The sequence below is a fragment of the Vicugna pacos genome, chromosome 25, assembly GCF_048564905.1.
Source record: "Vicugna pacos chromosome 25, VicPac4, whole genome shotgun sequence".
Lineage (NCBI taxonomy): Eukaryota > Metazoa > Chordata > Mammalia > Artiodactyla > Camelidae > Vicugna > Vicugna pacos.
In genome coordinates this window covers 18,764,708-18,791,249 of record NC_133011.1, presented here as the reverse complement: position 1 = coordinate 18,791,249, position 26,542 = coordinate 18,764,708, and the positions used below count along the sequence as shown (strand labels likewise).

General features: G+C 34.7%; 1 protein-coding gene across 3 annotated transcripts in view; it reads left to right on the top strand.

Moving 5' to 3' along the window:
• The window catches only part of CSMD3 (CUB and Sushi multiple domains 3), a 1,005,695-nt gene that overhangs the window by 664,838 nt on the left and 314,315 nt on the right, over positions 1 to 26,542 (top strand). For all 3 annotated transcript variants that reach the window (XM_031691263.2, XM_072949624.1, XM_072949623.1), the window contains 4 exons: positions 11,953 to 12,091; positions 19,227 to 19,414; positions 22,022 to 22,210; positions 25,917 to 26,033. In XM_031691263.2, coding sequence (XP_031547123.1) covers positions 11,953 to 12,091; positions 19,227 to 19,414; positions 22,022 to 22,210; positions 25,917 to 26,033 — 633 coding nt within the window. The remainder of the gene's footprint in view (positions 1 to 11,952; positions 12,092 to 19,226; positions 19,415 to 22,021; positions 22,211 to 25,916; positions 26,034 to 26,542) is intronic.

Genomic DNA, 26,542 nt, shown 5'->3' with positions numbered 1-26,542 from the left:
TCTACTTAGATGTTTAATAGGCATCTTAAACTCAACCTGCCCAAAATTGATCTGGACTCCCCTGACACTCCAAACCTGACACTGTCACAGGCTTTCTCCATCATCATTAACAGCACTCCATTCTTCCAGTAATTCAGGCAAAAACTCTTGGGAGTAATTCCTGACTCCTATCTTTCTTTCATAGCCATATACAATCCATCATAAATATCTGTTAGCTCTACCTTTAATACCTATATTTGGAACTTATCTACTTCTTACTTCCTCCACTGCTGACATCCTGGTCCCAGTAACCGTCATCTCTAGCCTAGATTACTACAGTATGCTTCTGACAAGTCTCACTGCTTCTGCTGTTGCTCCTGTTTAGTTCTATAGCAATGGTTTGTTGTTCAGTTTACCTGTGCCCAGTCATTAGTTTCTTCATCATTATTTCTCATCTGGGACTCAGAAGACTCCAATACATACATGTTGTCTGCTTCTGTCCTCCTTTTTACCTAGCTCTGTATCTCCCAGGCCCTCTTCACTATAGCTAGCAATGTGCTCTCTAATCTAAAGCAACCCCCTCAACAAAAATGGAAATGGAGTATTGGCCTTTTGGATCACATGGTCATGTTCTTGAATATAATTAGAGTGTAATACATTCATTGAACCGCTTTATAGATAAAGAGGATTACATTTAATAAGATACAGTGGAAGAATCAAATGAATGCTGTTGGTTCAAAGCAGTTGATTTAATTAAGATGCTGAGTTAAGACTAACTGAAATAAAAGTTGCCCCTTCTTTGTGAAGACTCACAGTAATTTTGAATATTGTTATCATTGTAGCCTCCCTGACAAGAAAAGCAACAGGAGCAAAAGGCATGACTAACAAGGTACAGAGGCAAAGTTCCCTGTAGCTTTGGGATTGGCAACTTAGACCACATCAACTAAGGAGAAAAATATTTCAGTATCCCCCTCCATAAAATATTGAAGTTCAGACACCCCCTTTGTGGCTTATTAAGTAGATTCTAACTGAGTCATCTCTCTCAAACCTAACTTCAGCTATTCCACTCCCAATTTATACAAGCAGCAAAAGAAAATAAGGGAGATAGAGAATATCTATCTATCTATCTATCTATCTATCTATCTATCTATCTATCTAAACTGTTGAAGTCAAAACTTGTTCAGCTTTTCATTTATCTCCCGATAGGAAGGAAGATGCTAGTCTCCTTCTCTTCAAACTAAGTTAGGGGGAAGGACTCTAAAAGAATCCTTCATGAGAGAATGCAGTTTCCTGTGAGAAAGAGGAACTAGAATACCCAAGTAGATACCTAATTACACAGTGTACTTGCTGATCTGCCTTGTATGCTAAGTGACTGAGACATAAAATTGTTGAAAGCTGGCAGATTGAAGAGAGGGAAAGTTGTCTAGCTGAAATAATTTGGCAAGTCAATGATATAAGTTTCCTCTGCATCAAATGAATACCAAAGAACATACCCCAGCTTGGCCACTACGTAAAAGAAACCCAACAACCAGAGACCATAGGATGTACTGTCAGGGGTGGAGGCAGGGATGTGACTGGAAAAGGCTGAGCTTCTCTTATGTCAGGCAGTTATACAGTGAGAAGCCACCCTTTCCCATTCTTAGCCTTTCCAAAGAACTCATTTATTATCCTGATGGAAAGAACAAAACATTTTCCTTATCTAACAAACGGAAAACCTCATGGGGTTAGGATTAATGAGGGAAATAGCAACTGTCGGGAGAGGACTATGACAGCACACTTTCCCTACTTTTAGCCCTAGCACACCACAGGAAAAAGGACCTAAAAGCAAGAGGAAGGGAACAAAATGAGAATGAGGAGACAATGTGTTCTCTACTCCAGCTATTGAAGTGAACGGAGGAATGATCCAGCAAGTGCTGGTCCTCCATCAGCACCCTTCTCCCCATCCTCCAAGGTGTTCAGAGATGCACCCCGGGTGGGAAGGTGGAGGAAATAAGAATTTTAAATTGGGTTGAACCAAGTTTTAAATACAGAAAGTGATGAGAATTTTAGAGGATGTGTCCAACATTTCTTTAAGGGGGAAATATTGCTGAACAAAAGTTTGTGTGCCTAATGCACAGTGAGGCCAAACAACCGAAGCATTAAAATTTGGAGCAGAGAAAGGTTTATTGCAGGGCCAACCAAGGAGGACAGTTTGAAAAACCCAAACTCGCCAATGGTTTTGGGGGTAAGTTTTTATAGGTAAAATCTGGGGTAAGGGCTGCAAGGTGACTTTCTTCTGATTGATTGGTGCTGAGGTAACAGGTTGGTGTTTCAGGAATCTTGTGCTCAGCTTGAAGTTGCCATCCTCCACCTGGATGGGGGCCCAGTTCCTGCAGAAGAACTCAAAGAGATTGTTATGTGTATTCCTTGAGGAGAAACCAGGCCCCTGCCCCAAGGCTGCAGCCACTATTGTTTCCTGACTGTTCCTCCCTTGTTTCAGTATTCTCTTCCCTAATTAGCAACTGTTTGAATCTGCCCTTTTGGAACTCAGGGAAGGTTGAGAAGTCTGAATGAAGCCTCTTTCTTACAAAGAAGGAAAGAGAATTGCAGGAAGGATTTATACATGGGAGGATGGTCTTGTCCCAGGTTTCTGGGAGTCTCTGGGACACGCCCCGCCAAGTGAGAGTCCTTGGCTTTGTGCAGGAAAGAATGCAAGAGCAAGCCATAGTAAAGTGAAAGCAGATTTATTCAGGGAGATACATACTCCACAGACAGGGTGCGGATCTTCTCAGAAGGTGAGACACTGTCCCAGAACATGGGGTCCTCTAAGAAAATGAGAGTAGCTTAGTAGATAACATACTCTATAGGCAGAAAGCAGGCCATCTCAAGAGGCCATGAGGTTCAGGCGGGGTTCAGGATGGTTAGGTTTTATGGGCTCTGTAATTTCATATGCTAACAACTAGGAGGATTACTCCAACTGTTTGGGGGAAGGGCCAGGAATTTCCAGAAATTGAGCCACCACCCACTTTTTGGCCTTTTGTTGGCCTCAGAAATATCATGGCACCTGTGGGTGTGTGATTTACCTGCTAATGTATTACAATGTGCATATAATGAGGCTCAAGTTCTACTGGAAGTCAAATCTTCCTCCATCTTTTTTACCTCTTTTATGTCCTATCATTCATTGCTGTGTCATTCTTTTAACGGTTGTATCCTGCCCCCTCCCCTCCTGTCTCACTCCTTCCTACTTGTAATGGGATACCTGAGAGAATTCCTTGAATGAATAGGATGGTACTGAAGTCCCAGGGGAACTGTTTGAAGGCAAGGCTGGGCTTGCATGCCTGGTGAGCTTCCTTCTTGAGGATAAGAGGTTTTGTCTTGAATCTCAGTTAGCCTCAAAGTAATGGATATCTTTCTCATTCATAGACATTGTACTCTCTGGAGACAGAGAGTACAATGCTCTGAGGGAGCAATATGAGTAGCAATCTGATGCATAGATAAGAATTTGTGGTTCTCCTAGAGAGAATGTGTGTTCACACATGTATACGTATTCATATCTAATGATAGACTCCTCTTTTAGTTACATATTATGGTAGTGTTGAATTCCAGTCCTGGGAGGACTAGCTTGAAGGAAACTAATTTAATAACAATAGCCAAGTTTTGCTCAGGGTAGAGGGTGGAAAGGGTATAGAAATGGAAGGAGATGCAGAGCTTGATTACTGCTCTGCAGTCCTAGCACTTTAATCCCTGTGTTCTGGCTTCCTCTTTTTATCCAAGATAGATAGGTGCAGCTTGTTTCCCATAATTTTCTTTGAAACATCCTCCAGTGTGCTGAGGTTAGATAGAGCTGGTGATTACATACCATGCCTGTAACCATAAAGCAAGTTAATAAGAACAACAACAAAAGGAAATAAATGGAACCATCATTGTTTGATAATCCCTGATGTGCCATCTAGATTTTATCACATACAGCTCCACAGATAGGCTGTCATCCTGATGCAGGAAAATGGATGTGGGGCATGAGGAGGGCCGCTGTGTCCCAGGCTTCAGCTGAGCCCCTGGGACGTGCCTCGCCAAGTGTGGGTCCTTGGCTTTGCTCAGGAAAGAATTCAAAGAGCAAGCCACAGTTGAGTAAAGGTAGATTTATTCAGAGAGATACATTGAAAGGCAAGAGAAAGGCCATGAGGTGTGGGGGTTGGGTGCTCAGATTAAAAGTAGGTACACACTCATAGACTGAGTGCAGCTGTCTCCAAAGAGAGAGAGAGAGGGCGGCCAAGAAGGGCAGTGTTGCCCATTTTTATGGGCTTTGGTAGCTTCATATGCAAATAAGTATAAGGACCAGTCTAACTAGTCTGGGGAAAGGGCTGGGATTCCCAGGAAGTTGGCCACTTCTCACTCTTTGACCTTTTGTGGCTAGCCTTGGGACTGCTATGGTGCCTGTGGGCATGTTATTCACTATGCTAATATATTACAATAAGCATATAATGAAGCTCAAGTTCTACTAGAAGTTAAATCTCCCATCATCTTGAGCCTCAAGGCCTACTGGGGGTTGAATCTTCCACCATTTTGATGTTAATTGCTGTAGTACTCCTTGAATGGCCGTGCGCTGCCTTCTTCCTGTCTCAGTACCAAATGTTAAATGCTCACTTTTTAAATAGTCAAACCCCAGAGATCAAAACCTTGCTCTTTCAATCCCCAGCTCTCTTCTGAGCATCTCTGTGCCGCTTCTCAGATGAAAGAGCACCTCCTACGATAGAACACCAGAATTCCTTAGCATTTTTATTCAAGAGAATCATATCTGAATACAGTCTGAAGTACTTCTGACTGTATCATATAGGTCTTCAAGCATCCTGGGTATTTTAAATGTGTCCATTCTACTTAAAGTAACATAGAAATGAGTCAGCACTCCAAGCAGAGTTTTTATAACAGTCTTTCTTCAGGTCTTAGAAAAATGAACAATATAAATGAACTATATCTGCTTTATCATTTATACTCTGTTTTTATTTCTAAAAAGAGAGGAAATTAGAGGCAACAATTTATATTTTATTAGCAGATCAAAATCACCCCTTTATCCCAGTGTTACAGAAACGACAGGCCAGTCAAGAAACAATCACCACTTGGAGGGTTGGAGTACTCAGATGTATTATGCTGGCAGGCTCAGAGGGGCTTCTGCTCCGAAGCTCTGAGCACCTCCAAGACGTGCGCGTGAGGTTTTATAGTGTAAAGTACAAGCTTGGGGTATTAGGCCAAAAGGCATGGAACAGCTTTAGGAGCATTCTCATCACAAAAGTGGAGGCGGGGAGGCAGCAAACCAACATTCCAAAGCCAGATATGTATCTTTGAAAACCCAGCTGGCTAGCAAAAAACATGAACAGCAAACCAACACTAATTAGCCTAGATTTACAAGTTAGTCTAGAAGAACTCAGATCAGTATTCCAATACTTAGATTTGTGAGTTATCTTGTTAGACCAGCCTGGCTTTTCCTTCACACCAGGAACCTGAGAGATTATCCAGGAGCATCTTGGAGCTACAGAGTAGCTATGTCCTCTTAGATTTTGTCAGTGTTGTCTGCAGACCAAGAGGTATAAGATGTCCTGAGGGATTGGGGTGGGGTGAGGATCTTGTTAAAAAAGCAGATTTCTGTATCCTAACTTATAACTACTAGAAGTGCATTCTGAGAATTTGCATTTTAACAAAATTTAATCAGAACTCACCTTTAGGTTACCTGCAAGGGTTTGAAGTCTTCAAAAGCAATAACCACTGTATGAAACCAAAAGGTCCTCTCCTCATTCCTCCATTAACTATGAGCTTCAGAAACACAGAACTTACTTGACTTTCCCTCATACATTAGTACTGTTGTTGAACCTAAATTCATGTACCTGACACATAGTGGGGCCAAACAAACCGAAACATCAGAGTTTGAAGCAGAGAAAGGTTCATTGCAAGAACCAAGCCTGGAGAACGGACAGCTCATATTCAAAAGACCTGGACTCTGAAGGCCTTCAGGGAAGAATTTTTAAAGGCAAAATTTGGAGTGAGGACTGCAGGGTATATGACTTTCTTCTAATTGGCTGGTGGTAAGGTAACAGGGTAGTGTCCCAGGAATCTTGTGCTCAGCCCAAAGTAACCATCCTTCACCTGGATTAAGACCTTAGTTCCTGTGGAAGAATTCATGGATATGTTATTATGTATATCTCTAGAGGAAGGACTTGAACTCTGCTTTATCCCTGTACAATTGTTTCTTGACTGCTTTTCGTTTGTTTCTGCATTCCCTCACTTCCTTGACTAGTAACTGTTTGAATCTGCTCTCAGGAACTCAGGGAAGGTCTAGGAGGCTGAAGTCTTTTTCCTACAAACAAGAAATGTCGTGTGTGGAAAGGCTTTACACCTGAGAGGGCCCCACAGGGTCCTCTCATTGTCAATGTTTCTCACTTCCTATCTCTCTGCTCTTTCTGTCCCCCTTCCCCTATCTTCTATTCATTTTTAAATTTGAACTCACCTCTGACAAAATCTCCTTTAAGAACTCTTTCCTAATGCCCTTGGGATGTTACCTGACCCCTCCCCATGTTTCCAGCCCATCTAACTCAAGCATGTACTTACACTGCATGTTAGCTGTGTCTGTCTTTTTTGTAGAAATTATGTCTCCTGAGGGCAAATATAGTGTCATAGATTTTTTTAAAATTTCATCACCTAGCATAGTATCTTATATATAGAAAAACTAAATAAAGGTTTATTGAATTAATGAATAATATGTATAATAAATGAGTTCATATTAAGGAAGCACTTAAAATGGAGTGGTTAGAATCTCAAATTTATATTAAAATCTTTGGGTTGAATATTCTATTCCCCTTAACCATCTATCTCTGTCTTCACTAAACTTATGTTAAATAGAATAAGATATGCAAAAATAAATGTCTCTGTTGAAAGATGAATCCAATACATCTATTATGGGAAAGTGTTGCTGAAAGATTGGCCCCCATCCCTGATGAGCCGAACTGAAACTCAGAGACAGGGTCTTATAGCATAGAAGAAAAGAGACAGCTTTATTATTTTGCTGGGCCAAAGGGACTCACAGTAGGCTAGTGCCTTCAAAACTGTGAACTCAGCTTGGGGATGGGATAGGGTGATTATATAGCCATAGGTTAAACAATACAACATAGATAACAATCAACAGAATCATTTTCTTGTCATAAGACTTAGAATGTCATCACGGTGTCTCCAGGTGACCAGTTCTGTAGAGGCTAATGATTGTCGCTCTTTCAATCTCTTTATCTTATAAGCACCCAAGGCATGGTCTTCTTGATATGTAGCCTATTTTGTAAGGTTACAGTTCCGTGACCTTCTCCCTGAAGAACAATTCAGAAGCCAACCATGATTATTACTTTCAGTTACTGAAATACAGCAGAAACAGTAAAATTAATAGCTTTATTTTAACAGTGGGCCTGGAGCTGTGAGTAGCAACCAGTCAGTCATGTTAGTTGACTATTTTAAGGGAAAGCATAAGAATAAGAAATCTGTTAGCCTAAGTGTGGCCATTTTATTAAGTCTCCTTGAGAAGTAGTTTCTAACTTGGAATTTGAAGATTTGAATTTGAATTTCACCACTGCCACTACCTGAATCTGTGTTTCTCATCAAGTCGTGAAACCATGATTTTTTTTCCTTGTCTGCAAAACTGGCATAAGAAAGAAACCAGCACTTTTATGCTACAAGATTATTAAAATAATTGAATTAAATAGTGTGTAAAAAAGCATACTCTAAACTGGAAAGCATTATGACTATCTTAGTTGGTATAGCAGAAATGGTTAGGTATTTACCTTTAAGCTGAGTTGCCCCACTCACTATACAGAGTGGTAGGTAGGAAATAACTGCCAAAATGAAGAACTTCATTTCACAGCCTCCTTTGCTGTTAGGTATGGTCAAGTGAGTAAGCAGAAGCAATATAAATAACTTCCAGGCTATGGTCCATGAAAAGCATACAAAGAGTGGTTCTCTATGCTCTGTTTCCTTTTTTCCAGCTGAAATAGAAGTGACTCCTAAGGCAATCTAGGAAGTCACATGCTGAAAATGGCCAAATGGCTGTTCTGATAGGTTCACCTCAGTGTACTGTTGCATGAGTGCATCAAATTAAAATTTCACCAGAGTTAAATAGGCAAGGAAGACTTTATTCAAGGCTGTTATAATGGGGAAGAGAAAATGAACTCAAATGCACTGAGGGAAGGTTTTAAGGTCTGGGATGAGATTGTGGGAAGGTAATAGAGGAATATATGTGAAAAGTCTAGATTCTTGAAGAAGACTAAAGTTTAGTAAGCTGAAGGTCATTTTGGTCAAGTAAGAAATAAACTACTCTGTTAAGCTAATAAAATCTGGGTGTTTATTTTACCAGCCGTAATCATCCTAATTCACACACAAGAGAGAGGAAGACCCAAACAGAAATAGTCTTTCCCAGCCTTTGCCCTATTGCAGTGTTATATTGTGTATTGGTCAATTCCTACTTAATTTTATTAAATTTAAAATAGGTTTTCAAAGGTTACATCTTAAACTTATTTTTTCCTCTAAATATTCACCTTTGTCTTCCATTTACATTAAAGCTTTAGCATCAGCCTATGTTGAAAATGACACTTAGTGTAATCAAGAGCTCAAGACTCTATTTTCTTTTGTTTCTTATGACATTTCACAGACCTTTTTGCCTTAGCACTGAATCTTACTATCTTTCCACATAAAACTCCATCCTGTTTTATTTTCTCCGTTTTGGTGAATGGAATCACTTTCCATAAAGTTGAATATGCCAGGGACCCAACAAGTGGTTTAGACTCCTTCATCTTGCTAATTTGTTGCACATAGCCAATAATGCTTTTGTGTCTGCCTCCTAAACATCTCTCATATTCAGCCCTTCCCTGTTACCAACATATTTCTCAAATCTGACTATACCTTTTCTAGATAATTGTAACAGTCTCCTAATTGAGCTCACCAACTCCAGGTGCACTGCCCCCAGTCCATTTCACCTGTAACTTCCATTTAAATGAAAATTGTGTTCTTTGTCTATATATGTGTATATGTAGCCTTTGTCTACAATTTTTCAATTGCCTTCACTTTCCTTAATATTGCATATTAGGTCCTTTTCTATTCTTCTTACTTCATCTCTCATCACTTCTTAGTCCCCTAAAAAAGGTACTGACACTACTCAAAAACAGTATGCTAATCTAGCCTTCTATTCTTAAGCACGTGCTTTTTCTTCCATTTACAGTACCCTCTCTCTCTTCCTCTGAACTTTCTGACTCATCCTTGGAGACTCAAATTAAATAGAATCTCTTCTGTGAAATCTTAATTCATGCCCTTTTCCAGACCCCTAGTCCCATGGACATAATCTCTCTTATAGAACTTACGACATTATTACTTTTTGTTTATGTTTCTGTGTTTTGCACATGGGCAATGTGAGGAAAGGAAAAAGAATATCTTAATGACATTTGGAAAGAAGTTTCTAGTCAGAGTGCCTCTGTTCAAATCCGTGCAACCTGATAACGCAAATTATTTAAATTCTCTGCACATCAGTGTTTTTGTCTATAATAGTAAATATGTGGTTGGATTATTTTTGAGCATTATACAAAATAATCCAAAGGACTTTTTACATATTGTCTGGTACACAGGAAGCAGTCAATAAATGTTTGTAGAAGTGGTACAAATACCACACAGGGCACACACTTGACACACAATTGTTTGCTAAACTACTGAAATATGAATGAATAAATGATGAATGAATGAATGGGATTTGGAAAATATATCTCCTATGGTCTTGGTCTCCTTTCTGTTTTCTATATATTTCAAATTTCCCTTGTTCAGTCAAGGATAGTTACTGTCTTTTACAGAAGCCTTTCTTAAACTATAGTGCCTTTACACTTGCCGAAGTACACAAGCTTTTAGGTGTTAAATGTATAAACATTTCTTAAGTTTTAATAGCTGTATATTTATTTTCAGGCATTATGGAAATACAACTAGTACATAAAAGTTATGATTTTATGGCTGTTTTTGCTTAGAACAAGTCTAAAGAAATCATTTAAGTTAAAATAAAAGTAAGTTATTTAAAGAAAATTATTAATTATATAAGCAGTACATGGGTGTGGCAGAATTGGAAGGTTTGGACAACTATATTGCCTTTTGCTTGTATTGTTATTCTTGTACAACTAAGTTTCTTTTTATAAATTCAAACCTTTGTTATTTTTATTATTATTATTAGTTCTTTGTTCCAAAGCTCTTTTTTGGGGGAGAAGGGTACCCTTTTCTCTTGAATGTTTTCTCTGCATTTTGATCTCCCATTTTTCTGTCCTGAACTTTGTCCTCTCCATACTCTGCTGCTGTTGCTCCACCATGGCTGCTCCATGTGCACATCTTCCTGCCATCTGCCTGATAGTCACTGCGATCATGAAGCTTTTGTTGACTGACGTGCACTGAGCATCTCTCTCTTCTCTTAGATTTCATGCTCTCTTGGGGACTCTATTCCCATACTTTTGGGATAATAATTTTGTGAAAGAAAGAAGCCACTTCACGGTATAAATTAATTAGAAGAAGACTCATTTTGTAGCAGGGTCACTACTGGGGAAACTCCTTTCAGGAAACAAACAATCACCACATCTTTATTCTATTCCTTTGCTTTAAAATCCCTTCCTAACTCTGCCTCTCTAACATGTTGGACTGAGGGACCAGCCAAAATGCTACTGGGAACTCTACTTTTTAATCCTTTGTAGCCCCTCAGCTGATAATTTTATGACTGATTACCTGTTTTAATGATGATTACACTGAGGTACACATAGATTTTCCTAGAACAGTATGAGTTGATGACATACTAGAGATTTCTGTCAGAAATTCTCCATGTTTTTAGGACCTTCTCTCACCAAACTACTTCACTGTGTCTTTTAAAATACGGTAATTTATGTGACTATCATGCACATAATTTTATTTTTGCAATACCTTATAACACTACAAGAAACTTAATTATGAGTCATCATAACAAGGAAAAGTAAATAATTCTCATAAAAATGGTCTCTTCTGATAGCTTTTAAAGAAACAAAATCAAATTCTGCTAAGGAAAAAATGTATTTTTATATGAAAGTTCTTTCTCATACAAATAACAAATTTTGATAATTTCACATAGAAAATATTTTTCTATAATGGACATTTTACAGTAATGCTTGATTCCTAGACCAATTTATTAACTATTTCATATTTTGTTTGGATTATACCAAATTATTTGCAGAATGAAACAGTATGAAAATAGTGTCTGGAGCAATAGGTTTTAGAAATTCTGTAAGGTAATTAGAAAGAAACAAATAATGATAACAAAAAATATAAATACATGAGAGAGCATTCAAATGGAAAGACTTAAAGAAAATGAAAATATAACATGGTAAATTATTGGGAATAGTCTCTATCTAACGTGTTAAAAAGCCAATATTGTATATATTTGATTTTTTTCTTTCCAAATAATTCTCAATATTTCAAATACTATTTGCTCCATTTTTCTTTTTGTGTACTTCTTGAAGGTAGAGAGCAGGCTAATGCAGTGAAGAGGAGAAGTTCAGAGTACAGACTAGAGTGTAAGGCTAGACAGTGTGTGATATGAATTAGCAGTATTTGATAACATAAATCAGAAAACAAAAGAGAGAGAAACTAGAACTAACAACTTATTTTTTTTCAAGGTTTGAAAATGAGGGAAATGATGGAGATAAAAGAATGCATTTAAGGGATATTATTGAGAGACTTGAGTTTATCTGACATGCTGACTGTGTAGCTATGCCATATTTCAAAAAGTGAATTACTTATTTTTAAGGAAAATATTCAATAATAGAAGGACTAGATAAACTTCTACTTTCAAAAACATTATGAAATAGTATTTAATAAATACATGAAGAGATTCATTTTAAAAAATACAATGGTATTAAAAATAATTTCTGAAACTTGTTCTAAGGGTTCTGTTCTAACTTGTTCTCTGATTTTATTTTTCAGCTCCATGTGGGGGCCATTTTTCAGCCCCTAGTGGGTTGATTCTCTCACCAGGATGGCCAGGATACTATAAAGACTCTCTGAATTGTGAGTGGGTAATTGAAGCTGAACCTGGACACTCTATCAAAATTACATTTGAAAGGTCTCTGCAAATATTTTTCTACTTTAAAAACGTAAAAAGATTATCTAAAAGAATAGTTGACATTCTCCATTTTACCTCCCAAATTAATGTTTACTTTTATTGCAGTAGTCAATTGTGGTACTTTAACCATTTACAATGTTTGCACCTTTTAGCCTAGCCTTTCAGCCTGTTTTTAAGTTAATTTTCTATTTGTTTAATGCTTTATCAGTACTATTGAGATATGCAAGATGGAGGGGTTTTTATTTATATATATATATATGTATATATGCATACTACTGAGATTGATAATTAGTACTATTGATCAAATAATCTATAGCCTTAAAGATTATAAAATTGACTGCTGAAAATTTTAAAGAATGAATCTTCTGGTCTGTGATTGGATCCCTATTCTCAAATTTAAATTGATGTATTTATATAATTTTTCAGTTATGTTGTTGACCCCCCTCGTCGTCCAATCTTTTATTAAAAGAAAAAAGGAATCCCTGTAAGCATTATATTCATATGGTAGGCATATATATATATATATATATATAAATTCAGCATGATCATACTCTGATGATTGAATTTTACAAGTACAACAGGATCCTTCCCTAATTAAAGAGTCCCTTCACTGAATTAATCTATTCATGCTAGTGCTAAAATTTGAGAGGAAAACGGGTTCTATTTTGATAGATGTAAAGTATTCAACATTTCATAGGTCAGTCTATCTTATTATGACCTACACAACTTTACTATTACTATGTTAGTTTGCTAGGGCTGCTATAATAAAGTATAACAGACTTAGATTACAGAAATGTATTTTCTCACAGTTCTAAAAGCTAGAAGTCTGAGGTCAAGGTGTCAACAGGGTTGTTTCTTCTGAGGCCCTAGCCCTTGGCTTATAGGTGGCTGTCTTCTTCCTCTGTCTTCACATGGTCTTCCCTCTGTGGGTCTGTTTCCTAATCTTCTCTTCCTATAAGGACACAAGTCATAATGATTAGAGTCTACCCACATAATCTTGTTTTACCTTAATTACTTCATTAGAGGAACTTTCTCCAAATACAGTCACATTCTGAGGTACTAGGGGGTTAGGACTTAAATATAAATTTTAGGGGGATGCAATTCAGCCCATAATGATCTACATATTAAAAAAAAAGTTTTTATTTAGACTAATTTGGTAGAAGTTTTTGTGTGTGTGTGTTAAAACTATATCCTTTATTCAGTGGTTGGCATAGCCTGTGTTGCCATAATAATTTTAGAGAACCTTGAAAAGCATCTTACTTATTCAGAATCAAATCTTTGTCAAATCTTTGTTCCATGAATGTGGGACCCAAATTAACCAACCTTACTTTGTTACACAGAATTCTACTTGGTTTGGAGTAAACAATATAACATAATATTTATTGATCATATCATTGAATAATTTAAAAAATTATATTGATTTGTGTCAATAAGGCCAAGATCTATTATGTATTTTAATATTAAATTTAGAACATCACATTTGAAAGATTAGCATACTTGTCAGTTTATCATAATTGATTTATTTTTAAATGCATCTATTATAGGTTTCAGTACATGATTTTAGCATTTCCTGTTTTGAACTTAACATTCTTTTGTATCAGGAGTTATGATGTTAAGGGAATTGAAACATCTTATATTTGCATAATTCGTAACATTTATCATTCGTATAGTTCTCACTAATCATTATCCTTCAATATCTAAATAAAAAGTTGAGCCTCATCTCAAATACGGAAGGGGGTCTAGGCCCTCTTCACATTTTCAGAGCATTCTTGGGGATGCTTTTTTTCACTTCTGACCCTCAATTCCTGCTCATCTCACTTGTGAAATACAGAAGCTGCTGCCCTCTCTCAACTCCTTACTCTGCTCTTTATTTGTATCACTTTCCTTCATTCTCAACAAAAACTTTAACACAAGAAATAACCAAAGAGAATTATTGCACAATTCAGAATAATTTAAAATTAAATCAACTGTCACTGTCCTAAAATTTTCTTGGTAATTCCAATCACTGGAATGGTTGCATCTATCTCTCCAGTTCCCTGTCTTATCCCAGATGCTCCTCCATCTCTACCTAGCCTTCTCCACATCAGAATCTTCAACCTCATTTCCCCACTCCCTAGTTGCCCACTCCAGTATATAGCATGATAAGTCTCAAAATACCTGTTACTTTATTATGAAGAGTGGTTTAACTATTTGTTTCTCTGAGCTACCAATAGGATAATGCAATGTGGCAGGGTGGGGATGGAGATGAATTTTGCCTTTCTTTCCAAACATGCAAATTAAGATTTTTTTTTTCCCTAAATCAAAATGAGTGCTCTCCTAAGAAGACCTCACCCTTTCTCTGCCTCCCTGCTGACTCAAATTGTAGCCAACTTAAAAATATATATATATATTTTTAATTCAACTAAGAAATACTATATTAACATAAAATCATATCATTAGGAAATTAAATTTAATTAACACAGAGTGCATTATTGTATTAAAAAGCATTCCCTGGTTTGCTAATGAAAGTCATTAACCGTCATTAAATAAATAAATAACCTCTGAAATCCTTCAGCCCTATATAAGCTATCTAGAGTTGCCTACTTGAGAAGCAGCTAGACTGCAAAAGCAAGGTTGTAATTCAGAGCACCACACTGGTGACTTTTGGCTTTGGACTTTTATTTGAAGACACTATTTTCTCTGTCTAAAGTTCTTAATATTTATGTCTTATCCCTCCCAATAGGTAGTTACATTGGCCTCTTTGCTATCTTATTTAGATACCTCCAGAATTCTCCAAAGTGAGTTAATGTACTCTGTACAGTCTATGTTCTAAGTCACACTATCCCAAATTTACCTACCTTTGGGGGAAAAAAATCTTTCCAGCCATTTTTATAAGATGCAATGCTAGTTAAATGGACAAAAACCTAATTTAATTTCTATAAATATAGTTTACTTAGCACTTTTTACTTTGTCACGTTCTTATTCTCTTGTCTGTTTACTGAGACACAAATCTTTAAGTTAGGCTGGAAGTAAGATAGTCAAATTGAAAAGTAACTTTCACTGCTAGGGTTTGTTCATAGCAACAAAAAACAGCTCTATAGGTGAACCATAAAAGATCTGGGGTGAAAAATGATTCTCATAGTTCAAAGATGTAGGCTTCTCCCCATGAGCCATCACCAAGCAGGACTTGTCATCTGTGCTTCTTTTCTTAATCTCTAAATTACCCACTCAAGTAAAGTACAAACCTAGCTCCTTCACCTCCTTGATATCAATCATTTTTTTAAAACTATTTCTTGTTAATTAGCCCAAACACTGGAAGAATCAAGAGTTAGAATGCTTTTCAGTATTTATTGATGGCATTTTCACTATTTTAGAATAGACAAGGTACAGCTATATTGGGCATATCAGTCTATTTCTTTTGCATCATACTTTATATAACTAAAATAAAGTCCTAAATTCTTTTAAATGTTCTAAATTGTTTTGGGGTTTGAATCCTCTATCTGCCCTAGACACATGCCCGTGCCCACACACACACACACACGCAGGCTTATGAGATTCTTAAGTTCTTGAGTTTGAACTGTTTGAAGGAAAAATTATTGAAAAATCTTCTTCCTTTTTTTTTTTTTCTGTACAGTCCCTTAAGGGTATGAGATTAGGCTTAAGGGCTGTTTATACTCCATGTGTTTCATCAGAAAACTGTTTTCTTTAAAGTTATTCACATTTTAAACAGCTGTTACATAGTTAGAAGTAGTTCTGTAACAAAACAATAAGCAGTGGTCTCCATCAATTTAAAAATAAATGAGAACTTTATCCATTAGGTAGTAGCATAAGATAGCCAGTTTGAAATCAGAAATATGTTCATCTATCACTTTCTTGTTCAGTGACCTTATAATATTTGGTGCTTCATTTTCCCCTTAAGATTGTTGTGAGAAACAAGATCTCACCTTTGGAGTACCTAACAAGAATTATGTTCTTGAAAAACCTGGTTCCCTTCTGATTTCCAGCCAAGCCTTTGAAAGAACACTGGTTGCTAATTCTTTATAGTTCCTCATTCTGAGAATTTTTTTTTTTAGAGAATTCTAAATAATAAATTGTATTTATTACAGAGTTACATCATTTGCTGTTTACTACTCATGAATAACGTAAATTAATTTGGTTGAAAATGAAATTTTTTAAAAAATCAATTAATATAATTAAGATGGCTGCAGTTTTACAGTTTTTTTCTATATTCTCAAATGTCACAATGGATTAAATTAATCTATAGGAAAAAACCCAATAAAAACATTATAAATGTATTACCCATTTGTTGGCTTCTTGAGATTGTCTCAAGTACCTTAAGTCAATGAAATCTTAAAAATTACAATTTCCTATCAAATGCAAAACACAATAACAACACCAATGAATATATGTGTTTTTTTAAACTGTTTATCTCTTCTTAACATAACTAAACAGTTAAGTCTTATTCTCAGATTTGCAGAGAAATTTTTGTTGTATTTCTTCCCATAGTTCCTAAATTTGGCAGCTCCCAACTGAATTCATTTTACTGTTAGGAATCCTAAACCTGTCTTTTTTTTTCTCTTTCCTGTCCTTAGCTCCTTGACCACAAGCTATCAATGTCAGTCTTCCTGAGAGCAACTTTTTCAATGAGGACTAATTCAGTTTGGTCAGAATGGTTTTAGATTACACCAATAATGTAAAAGACAGCAAAAATTGAGTAAGATTAGATTCAGTTTCATTTTTAGTATTATTTATTGACTCTGTAACATTCGTTTATAATAAACAATAAATTTAATGTCATAAACAAATGAATACTAGAGCAAGGCAATTCATGAGAAACTTACACAACTATCTTAAAATACAAAATGAAAGAAATTTAAATTATTGTGTAACTCTGTCCTATTTCCCATTTTATTATTATGTACTTTTATGGCTCCTTAGGGCAAATCTGTGATGATTTTCTTTTTAAAGATTCACTCCTACTGAACAATGTTCTCTGTATCACCATTTAATATTCCTGTTCTATTAAGAATTGTTGCTTTATGTTTCAATTCAAAGTAATCCCTGACTCTTCTGTGCATTTTAATATGGTTGTTATCAACTGTCTAGCTATCAAAGTGAAACTCCAATTTCAATACTACAGTAGCCTGACTACAAAACAACCAAATAATGATTCACAGTACACAACTGCCTGATCATTCATTCAAAGGACATAGTGTGTCCCTATACATTTCCTACTGTAACTGGAAAAGTTATTTTGAGACAAATGCAATGTATTCCAGGTTGCAAAATAAAAAGATAAACTTATGAAATCCATTCATTTTATTAATAAGTGTATTGCTTAATAGGATGTAACAGTGGTACACTGTTAAAATGATTTCAGTTGTACTTAAATATCGTTATATTATACACTTTATTTTGACCACTTATATGTCATGTTTATAGCCATATTGGAGATTTTATAATGAAATTAAGTTTTTAATTTTTAAATGTTTCTTTCAATTTGTTTTAACCAAGTTTTAAGTTTTATTTTTTTATTTTGAGAAATAATGTAGTTTAAATTTATAATACTAGAAAAAACTGGTAGGTATCATAGTTAAGGTGATTCTATGAAAAATTGGTGAACATTTCAACTGAAAATTATTTTTAAAAGTGTACTGAATATAGCTAGTTGCCAAAAATGTGTTTAAAGATACATTTTAAAAGGGTGAAAATGCATGGTTAATACTGAAGTAGCCAAGTATATTGAGTACTTTTTTTGTAAAGTTGGTAATAGCCCTAGAGAAAAGATACTTTTGTCTTTAAAATATATTCATTCTTTCATTTATCTACTAAATATTCACTCAGTGTCTGCTATATGCAGAGCATTGGCAAAACCAGATACTGTCTGATCTCATGGAGCTTACAGACCCTTAAAGGAGACAGCTGTCAAACAAGCAAACAACTGTGATTAGTGTCATAAAAGGCACACTAATTTATGGCAGTATAGGAGACCAACTAACCTACACTATAAGTTCAGGGAAGGGCTTCCTGTGGACAAATTTAAGCTGAAAACTGAAAGGTAGTATAGGAAACCCTTGGTGAAGTCAGGAAAAGACTATCCTGGGCTGCAGGATTATCATGGTAAGAGAGTAAGATGTTCAAGTTTTCATGATTCCACATAAAGTATTTTTCCACAACTAAGCTTTCTGATCCAGATTCAGAATGTGGTATAATTTTTAAGTGCAAGGAAGGAATACAAAATTATATTTTATTAATAATATGTTATGTATGTTTAAAGTAGCTGTGTTAACTGCAGTTACTGCAGTTTATAAAATAATTGTATCTTTTTAAAAAATTGAAAACAGTAGCAGAAACAATAGTCAAAAACCTAAAAATAAAACCAACCAGCATAGCACAGTGTTTAGGGACAGAGAAACTTGAGTTTGAGGCCTGGCTCTGTCATTTAAGAAACGATAATACTATTTAAATTGTTCAGGCCTCAGTTTTCTTGCCTGCAAAGTGAGTATAATAATAGGAAATCATTATAGGATTAGTTAGATAAACTAACATAGATAATATATTTAGCAGAACTTCAGGCATTTTGTAAACATCAACTATATCATTATTATTATCATTACTTACTTATAATTAGAACTGCTATTTTGAAATAAAACTATGTAAAGAATATAATGGCCAAAGACGTTTGTCAAAAAACAAAACAAAGGAAGCCACTATATGAAGCAGAGGTCAGATTTGAAATATATATGTAATTAAAATGAGATTCTGATGATCTGATTGAATATAAATATAAATCACATGGTTTTCCATAGAAGTAAGGAAACCAAAAGAAAGATGACTACAAAAATATGCTTGTTTGATAAAAAGGCCATGTATTTACTGAAGATAATCTGTAATATTTGAAAGAAATCTTATTTTGAACAATAAATATATACACATACTTTTAAAATGAAAATTGTCTGTAGAAATAGGAGGTTATAACTTTGGTAGTCTCAAATGATGAAATCTTAAATAATACATAAAATATTACATAATGTAAAGAAAATTATGTATAAAAATGGTAAAAATGATAAATAGTAATTTAAACAATCTTAAGTGTTATTTTCCTTTACAGTGTTATTCTAATAAATATATTTTCACATATGTCTCTTAATCTTAGATTCCAAACTGAACTGAATTATGATGTTCTGGAAGTTCATGATGGGCCAAATCTTCTGTCACCCTTGCTTGGATCTTACAATGGTACACAAGTACCCCAGTTTCTGTTTAGCAGCAGTAATTTTATATACCTTCTATTTACAACAGACAATAGCCGTTCTAATAACGGTTTCAAGATTCATTATGAAAGTAAGTATTGCCAGAATGTTTTTTATTTCCTTATTCAGTTTTCCATACTTTTGGTATTCCCACTGTATCATTAAGAAGAGTAGGAGATTTATTTTAAAAAGAAAAAAAAATCAAAGCTTTTCTTGACCTAGAGAATGCTTACAAAGTGTGTATTTTAGTAAATTCTGCAATAGATTTTTCTGACAGTATTTATATAATATCATTATGAGAGGAAATACTAAGGAAATGTCAGAAGTATCGAATAAAAAAACCTTAAAAACTGAGTTCACATACTAATTATTTATGCAGTTTTAAAAACCAACAATAGGCAGTAAATGTCAGTCTAAAATGTATATGAACATTGACAAATTCTTTTAACATTTACTTCATAAATTCATTCTTTTATATTTTACTCACACTAATTGCATACATTGCTATTTAAAATATTCAATTTTGTTATTTTGTATGAAGTTTTGAAAATTACATTAACATTGAAAACTAAAATATATACTCACACATATATTCAACTATGGCTAATATAACCTGCCAAAGGCTGTGTATTAAAACAAGCTGTAATTCACAGGGTTGGAATCAGCTTAGAATAATTTCACTTAAAATACTATATTTTTGTTTAAAAAGTCTAAAATATATCTGATATTTTAAAAAATTAGATGCTGATACATACATAGAAACAAATCTGTTTTATTTATAAACATCTGACATATTTATACATGTGGGAATGTATTGTATTTGATATATGGTTGTATACATACATATAAACTCACAAAAACACATATTTTCATCTAGAAATACATTGCCATATATCTTTGCATGAAAAACAGTTTTGGTGAATATATCTAACAGTACATTTAATGTTATTGCAAGATATCTTTATGCCAGGTGCAGATGGATATATCACTTTTTATATTCATGTCTCCTGTGCTTCCTTCCCCCTCCCCAGGAAAAGATTTTAGCTTTTGAAATTTGTAACTGTATATTCCATGTTGAGTGTCTCTTTTCAATAAATCTGATCAATTGACTCATGGGTTTTTTAAACCATAATTAACATATATTTTTTAAACTTTTTAATCTTATCCACAATATTATTTAATTATATTAACTATGGAAGTATATTTCCAAAACATTATTGTAAAATGCAACAAGAGGATTAACATATATTTGGTAATTCAAATTAATTTAAAGGACTTTAGTTTAACAGTGTGTTTGTTAAAGCTGCGTCACAGTCAAGTCATTTTTTGAAATCTATTTCAAAATTAATTTTTACCAGCAATCAATTTGTATCAATATGCTAGAATGGGCAGACACCTTTTCTTTTAGTCCATTATTTTATGCTATACCCAGTACACCACATTCAATCCCGATTCAACCAAGGTATGTGATTATTATCATATTCTCAGACACAGGATTATTTTAAGGATTAAGTTAAACCACGCATGCAAAGTGCTATTAAAATGGCTAACATTCAGTAAATGCTCAGTAAGTGGTAGCTTTTACAGTCTTCCTATAAAAACAAATCAGATTAATAAAGCTCAAATTTATTTCTTTCTTGTTAAAGAAGAAATTATTCATGGTATTTGTTAAAAAGACAGTAAAGTGGATTTTTCTACAATGGGGTTTTGTAATAGGGGAGAGAGACTGAGCTCAACTCTGACTACAAGTGAGGATTTATAGTCAAGGAGCAGGGTGGGGATCAGTGGATGGAAAATTACTCAGAGGTTGGGAGGATTCTGGCTAACACTACTAGACAGGATGTTTGCTGAAGGCAGACTAGAGTGATAAGAGATTGAAGACTGTCCCATAATAAGGAATTATTCAGTCCAAAAAGTAGGCAGTGCCAAGATTGGGAAACCATGTCTTATTAGGGGAAAAGCATTGTCATGGTATGGTCTCAGATCATAAATCACAAGGAGGATTATAATCAGGAGACACCAAAGTATACTACAGCTATTGAAAACTCTTACAAGCAGCCACCAGAGCATGTAAACTGTCTTAGAAAGGTGCTGGTGTTCATACTTTTATATACTGCAAAACGCCTCTACTCTTCCTTTTATATGTATTTTCTATCAAAATGGTAAACTTCAAATTTTAGAATTGATTACAATTTTGAAAACACATTATAAGATTATGTATGACATTGATTATGGACAAGGGCTCCAGAATCATTCTCCTAAGCAATCAAATGGAGTTTTAATGATAAAAGTAATTCCATAAGATTTTTTTAATGAATAAATGAGGATAATTTTATAAACATTTTAGATTTTAGAATATAATAAGCTAGAGATATTTTTTACTGCTAAACTAAGTACTACTATGGTTATTATTGTATGTGTGTGTGTGTATATAATTTATAACAATACAAAGTTTGATAGATAACTATATGTTTTCATCAAGTTCTTATGTAATTAATGGCTTGATTTTTTTTTTAACTTTGTAGGTAGGAATGTCAAAGAAAATTTGTTAAATGAATTGTTTTCAAAATAAAGCTATGGGCACATTAGTTTATTTGTAACAAGTTACCATTCACAATTGTTTGAAGGAATGGGAATCAGTTTCAGTGATCTGATTCCCATCAGGCTTACTCTTTTTCATTTTCCTTTTGTTTTCCAGGTGTTACAGTGAACACCTACTCTTGCTTGGACCCTGGCATACCTGTACATGGTCGACGCTATGGTCATGATTTCTCTATCGGATCCACTGTTTCATTTAGTTGTGATCCAGGGTACAGGCTGAGCCATGAAGAGCCCCTTCTATGTGAGAAAAACCACTGGTGGAGTCATTCACTCCCAACCTGTGATGGTAAGAATTCATTCAACATGCAAAGTAAGCTGATTTATAAACCAAAAAGAAATCACCATAGTCTTTGTAAAATGTGAGGCTTAACAGAAATATAAATATTACATATGTTTAAAAGAATATCTTGAATTCTGCCAATTTTATGTCATCAAACCATAATAAAGAATCACAAGAATGAACATTGATAATCAGCCAAATTTACTTCATGCCTAAGGATGCTGTATGTATTTTTTTAAATGTGTTGATATAACCATTTTAAGTGCCTATTGTATACTTGGAACTTTTGACAAAATAGTGTTGAAAATGTCAAATTGGTGTCAGATGAAGTAGTGAAAAGTTAGAACATTTACCTCCTGCCTAGAAGGCAGCATGTACCAGTTCAAATTCTATCTAGCTACACAGCACTTTGGCAATGTACCAGAGTGCCCTGGGTGGCAAGTTCCTGGCTATAGAAAATAATACACCAGTGTCCTTCCTGCTTCTCTGTCACTGTGGAGAATAAGACAGCAATCCTTCATTACTCAGAAAACACAAATGAAAATACAGTGGAAGAAGCTGCTTTCCTAAGATAGGGAAGTGCTTGCACACTTGCTTTATCAAGAAGCACACACAGTGTAAATATATTAATTATTTAGTTCTGGGCTTTAATTTTTTATTTATAACACCATTCCTAACTCATATTCTTATTATTTTTCAAAGTAGAAGATCACATTTGTCATTTTATAACTAAGTTTTCAAGCACTGTCAGTGTTGTCAATTTTTAGTCACAGTTTTAGGCCAATTTTTTTTAAACAAGGTTTAAAAAAACCATCAGTACATCTTCCCTGTATTTGGTACAATACCATTTATAATAGTCAGCATTCTTATGATTATAAGTGACAGGAACCCAACTTTAACTGGTTTTTAAAAATGAAAGCAGAATCTGTCTTTCAAAGTTTCAAACGTAGAAAAGGGATAGGTGGTCTATTTTTCATTGCTAACAATAATCATGAATCCAAACCTTTTTAAGAATCTCTCCATTTTCCATGTAGGCTTTTCTCCATCCATTGACATCATTCTCTTTAATTGCAGCCATGCTTTCTCACATGGGGGATTGGAGGTGGAAAATACATTCTCATGAACATGTTAATGTATAGTCCCATATTTCCAGAATCAGAGAAGAATGAGAGTTCTTCCTTGTTGTTACAGTTAGCAAAATCCCAGGAAAAGGTCTCTGATCAGTCCATAACTAGACCAGTAACTGTAGTAAAGAAGAAGTGCCCATTATAGTTGGCTTTCTTCAGGTCAGTTGTGACCATCTATCCCTATAGTTGAGACAAATGATAGTGGTATAACGGTACCATGTTTGCCAGGTCCTGGTAAAGCCACATGTTGGCGTAAGTAAATTCACCAAGATAGGAAGGAGTGGTAGCAATGTTATCAGAAGAAGCAGGAGGGTAAAAATAATGCCCAAGTATAACAACATGCTTAAATATTATTAATAATAAAAATGAATATATCTAGTTTTCCTGGGAGCAACATAGGCTCTCATTATCTCTTGTCAGTTCCACTACAGTCAACCTTAAATTCAGTTTCCAACTACTTCAGTCTAACCTCCATCCTTCACACTAAGGTTATTTCATGTTAAACCCCACATCAAAAATGCTTAATGGCTTTCTGTTCACTAGGGATGAATGTCCAAATTATTAATCATTGAATTTGTGACTTTTAACCATATAGACTCCATCCTTTCTACTTCTGTTTCCTTCCTGAATTCTTATGTCATCTTTATTTTTTTGAAAGATCAAATCATGTCATGTTGAACCTCCATCTTAATCTGTCCTCCTCTTTCATATTCCCATTTCATTCTGTATAACTGAATAAGAGCTGAATTATATTCATTTTTAAATGTCTGAATTATGTACAAAGCAGCTACTTAATTTTTCATTCATTTTAACTGAATTCAACTACATATAACCTAGTAAACTGATTTGATTAGGTCTTCCCTCCAGTCTAAACATTTTCCCCAGAGGCAACTAATCTAAACTTCCTGGAGCTAAAGGGAGGGAAAGTGAATAAACAAAATGTGTATATGAAACATAGTCCTTTCATATAGAGATTGTAGTTTTTAATCCAGTAGAGAATTTTCACTCATCATATTTCACTCAACAAATTCGTATCATGTTGTATTGTTGTTGTCGTTGTTGTTATCCGACTCTCACAATGGAGAACAAAATGAAATATAGTGTATTAGGAATAGATTGCCATACCTAAAAATAATCTGATAAAATAATTAACAGTCCTCTGTCAAGAAGCAGAATGAATTACAAGGAAAATAAAAACAGGTCAACTTAGCACCACTATTATTAGCAAGGTACAATGGAGATGGTACACCTAGCTCTTAAATTGAGCATGAAAGCACAAGGCTCTAAGAAGGAGCCTAGAATACCAAACCATGAATATTAATATAAATGTCTTGATAATTAATGGAATTGGAAATATAGGTTTATCTCGGTCTTGGGAAGGTGGCCTGTAAGACAACTCCAAGAGAGATACTGGTCAAGACCTTCTTTTACTCCTGGATGAAGTAAAAGAAATGGCAAATGGAAGAGTAGTTTTTAATTGTGTATATATTTATGTAGGGCTAAGCCTGCATGCTTACATGCTTCTAGGAACTGCAGACTTACTATTTCTAGTTAGGCCAGTAAAGAACAGCAGGCAGATTGCCTCAGCTCTTCATTCTCATTGTTGCTACTTGGAAGAAATCATGGAAGAAAATAAAGTCAAAACTCACTTTCCTGGTGTCCCAGGGAAGTTGAGCAAGGATCAGAGCAGACAAAGCCATACTCACATTCACAGTTCTTACTGCCCTTGCCCATATTACCCACGTTCATGAAGAGAGTTGGCATCTCCAAATGGAATAGAATAAGAAGTCAGCATTTCTCTGCTTCCACTAGAATATACATTCTTACTTGGCTGTATTTTTTCTCCTTTGCTTTTTGACACTGATAACATTATCTGGCATACCAAAACCACTGATGATGAAAGACATTCTAAACTGATTTGTTCTAGAATAAATGAACATTGAATCAAATTTTAATTTCTTTGACCTTAGTTCATAAGCATTCATTTACTTTTATTATCTTGAATTATTTACCTAAAAATCAATATCTTCTCAGAAATTCCTTTTTGTTCATTATATTTCCTAGAGAAATGCAGAAGTGTAAAAGCAGACTTCAAAATTTTCAGTTTACTTCACTGTTTTAAAAGGAATTCTATGAAGAATGACACATACTCCTTTAGGAGTCTAAAAGGAATAATTTTGTATAATTAACAATTTGTTTTCTTAAAGCTTAGTAAAAGAGGGACTACTAAACAATTACTAACTCATGTTTAATTTACAACCAACTTATGCAAATGTTGCTTATAATTAGAAATGTATAAGATAAGTATGTACTTCAAATTCAAATGTGGAAGAAAGTTGAGCTACATTTTCTTGGGACCAGCATTGATTCTCAGAGGCTATTACATACCTTTTTCTTCTCTAGTGCTGCAAAGGATGAAACAATTTCCTCATGTTGGAAAAGTTCTTTACACACTTCTGTTATCACCAGGAAGTAACTTAAGTAAAATAGTCAGACTCATTCTATTTCAAGACAGAAGAGATTTGTTCAGCCTCTGCCTCTCTTACTATGACTGATCATATGACTGTACTTGTTTGTATTTTCAGCATTATGTGGAGGAGATGTTAGAGGGCCTAGTGGAACAATCTTATCACCTGGTTACCCAGAATTTTATCCTAATTCTCTGAATTGTACATGGACTGTTGATGTAACCCACGGAAAAGGTAATTTGCCTCATGCAATGATAATGGGCTATCTTCTGAATTTTCATTGCATCTATTTTTATTTCATCGTCCTTTACAATGTCATTTTGCATGAGCAAAACAGATCAGAACTAAAATATGCTAACATAAAATTCAATTTGAGTAACTGCGACAAAGGACTGTATTTTTCTATGGTAGTGTAATATACCCATGTTTTATCAGAATGGTAATGTAAGATGTTTATTTTCTTTTGATATATTAAACTAAGTTATTTGGAATTTTCATATCAACAAAGTCTCAAACAGGATGGCTTTTGTCTCTGGCATAGTGTAAGAGGTTGATTTCAAAAGTTCAGAGGGGAATAGGAAGATACTGTGAAGTGTAGAGCCAATGGTAAAGCAGACATTATACATACTTGTTTTTAAAATCTTTGTGATTATTTATTACAACTATACTTCCTATATAAATTTATAACCATTCTAGAAATATCTGTCTCAAATTTTCTGTCAAACTGTAGTTATATCTTGCAT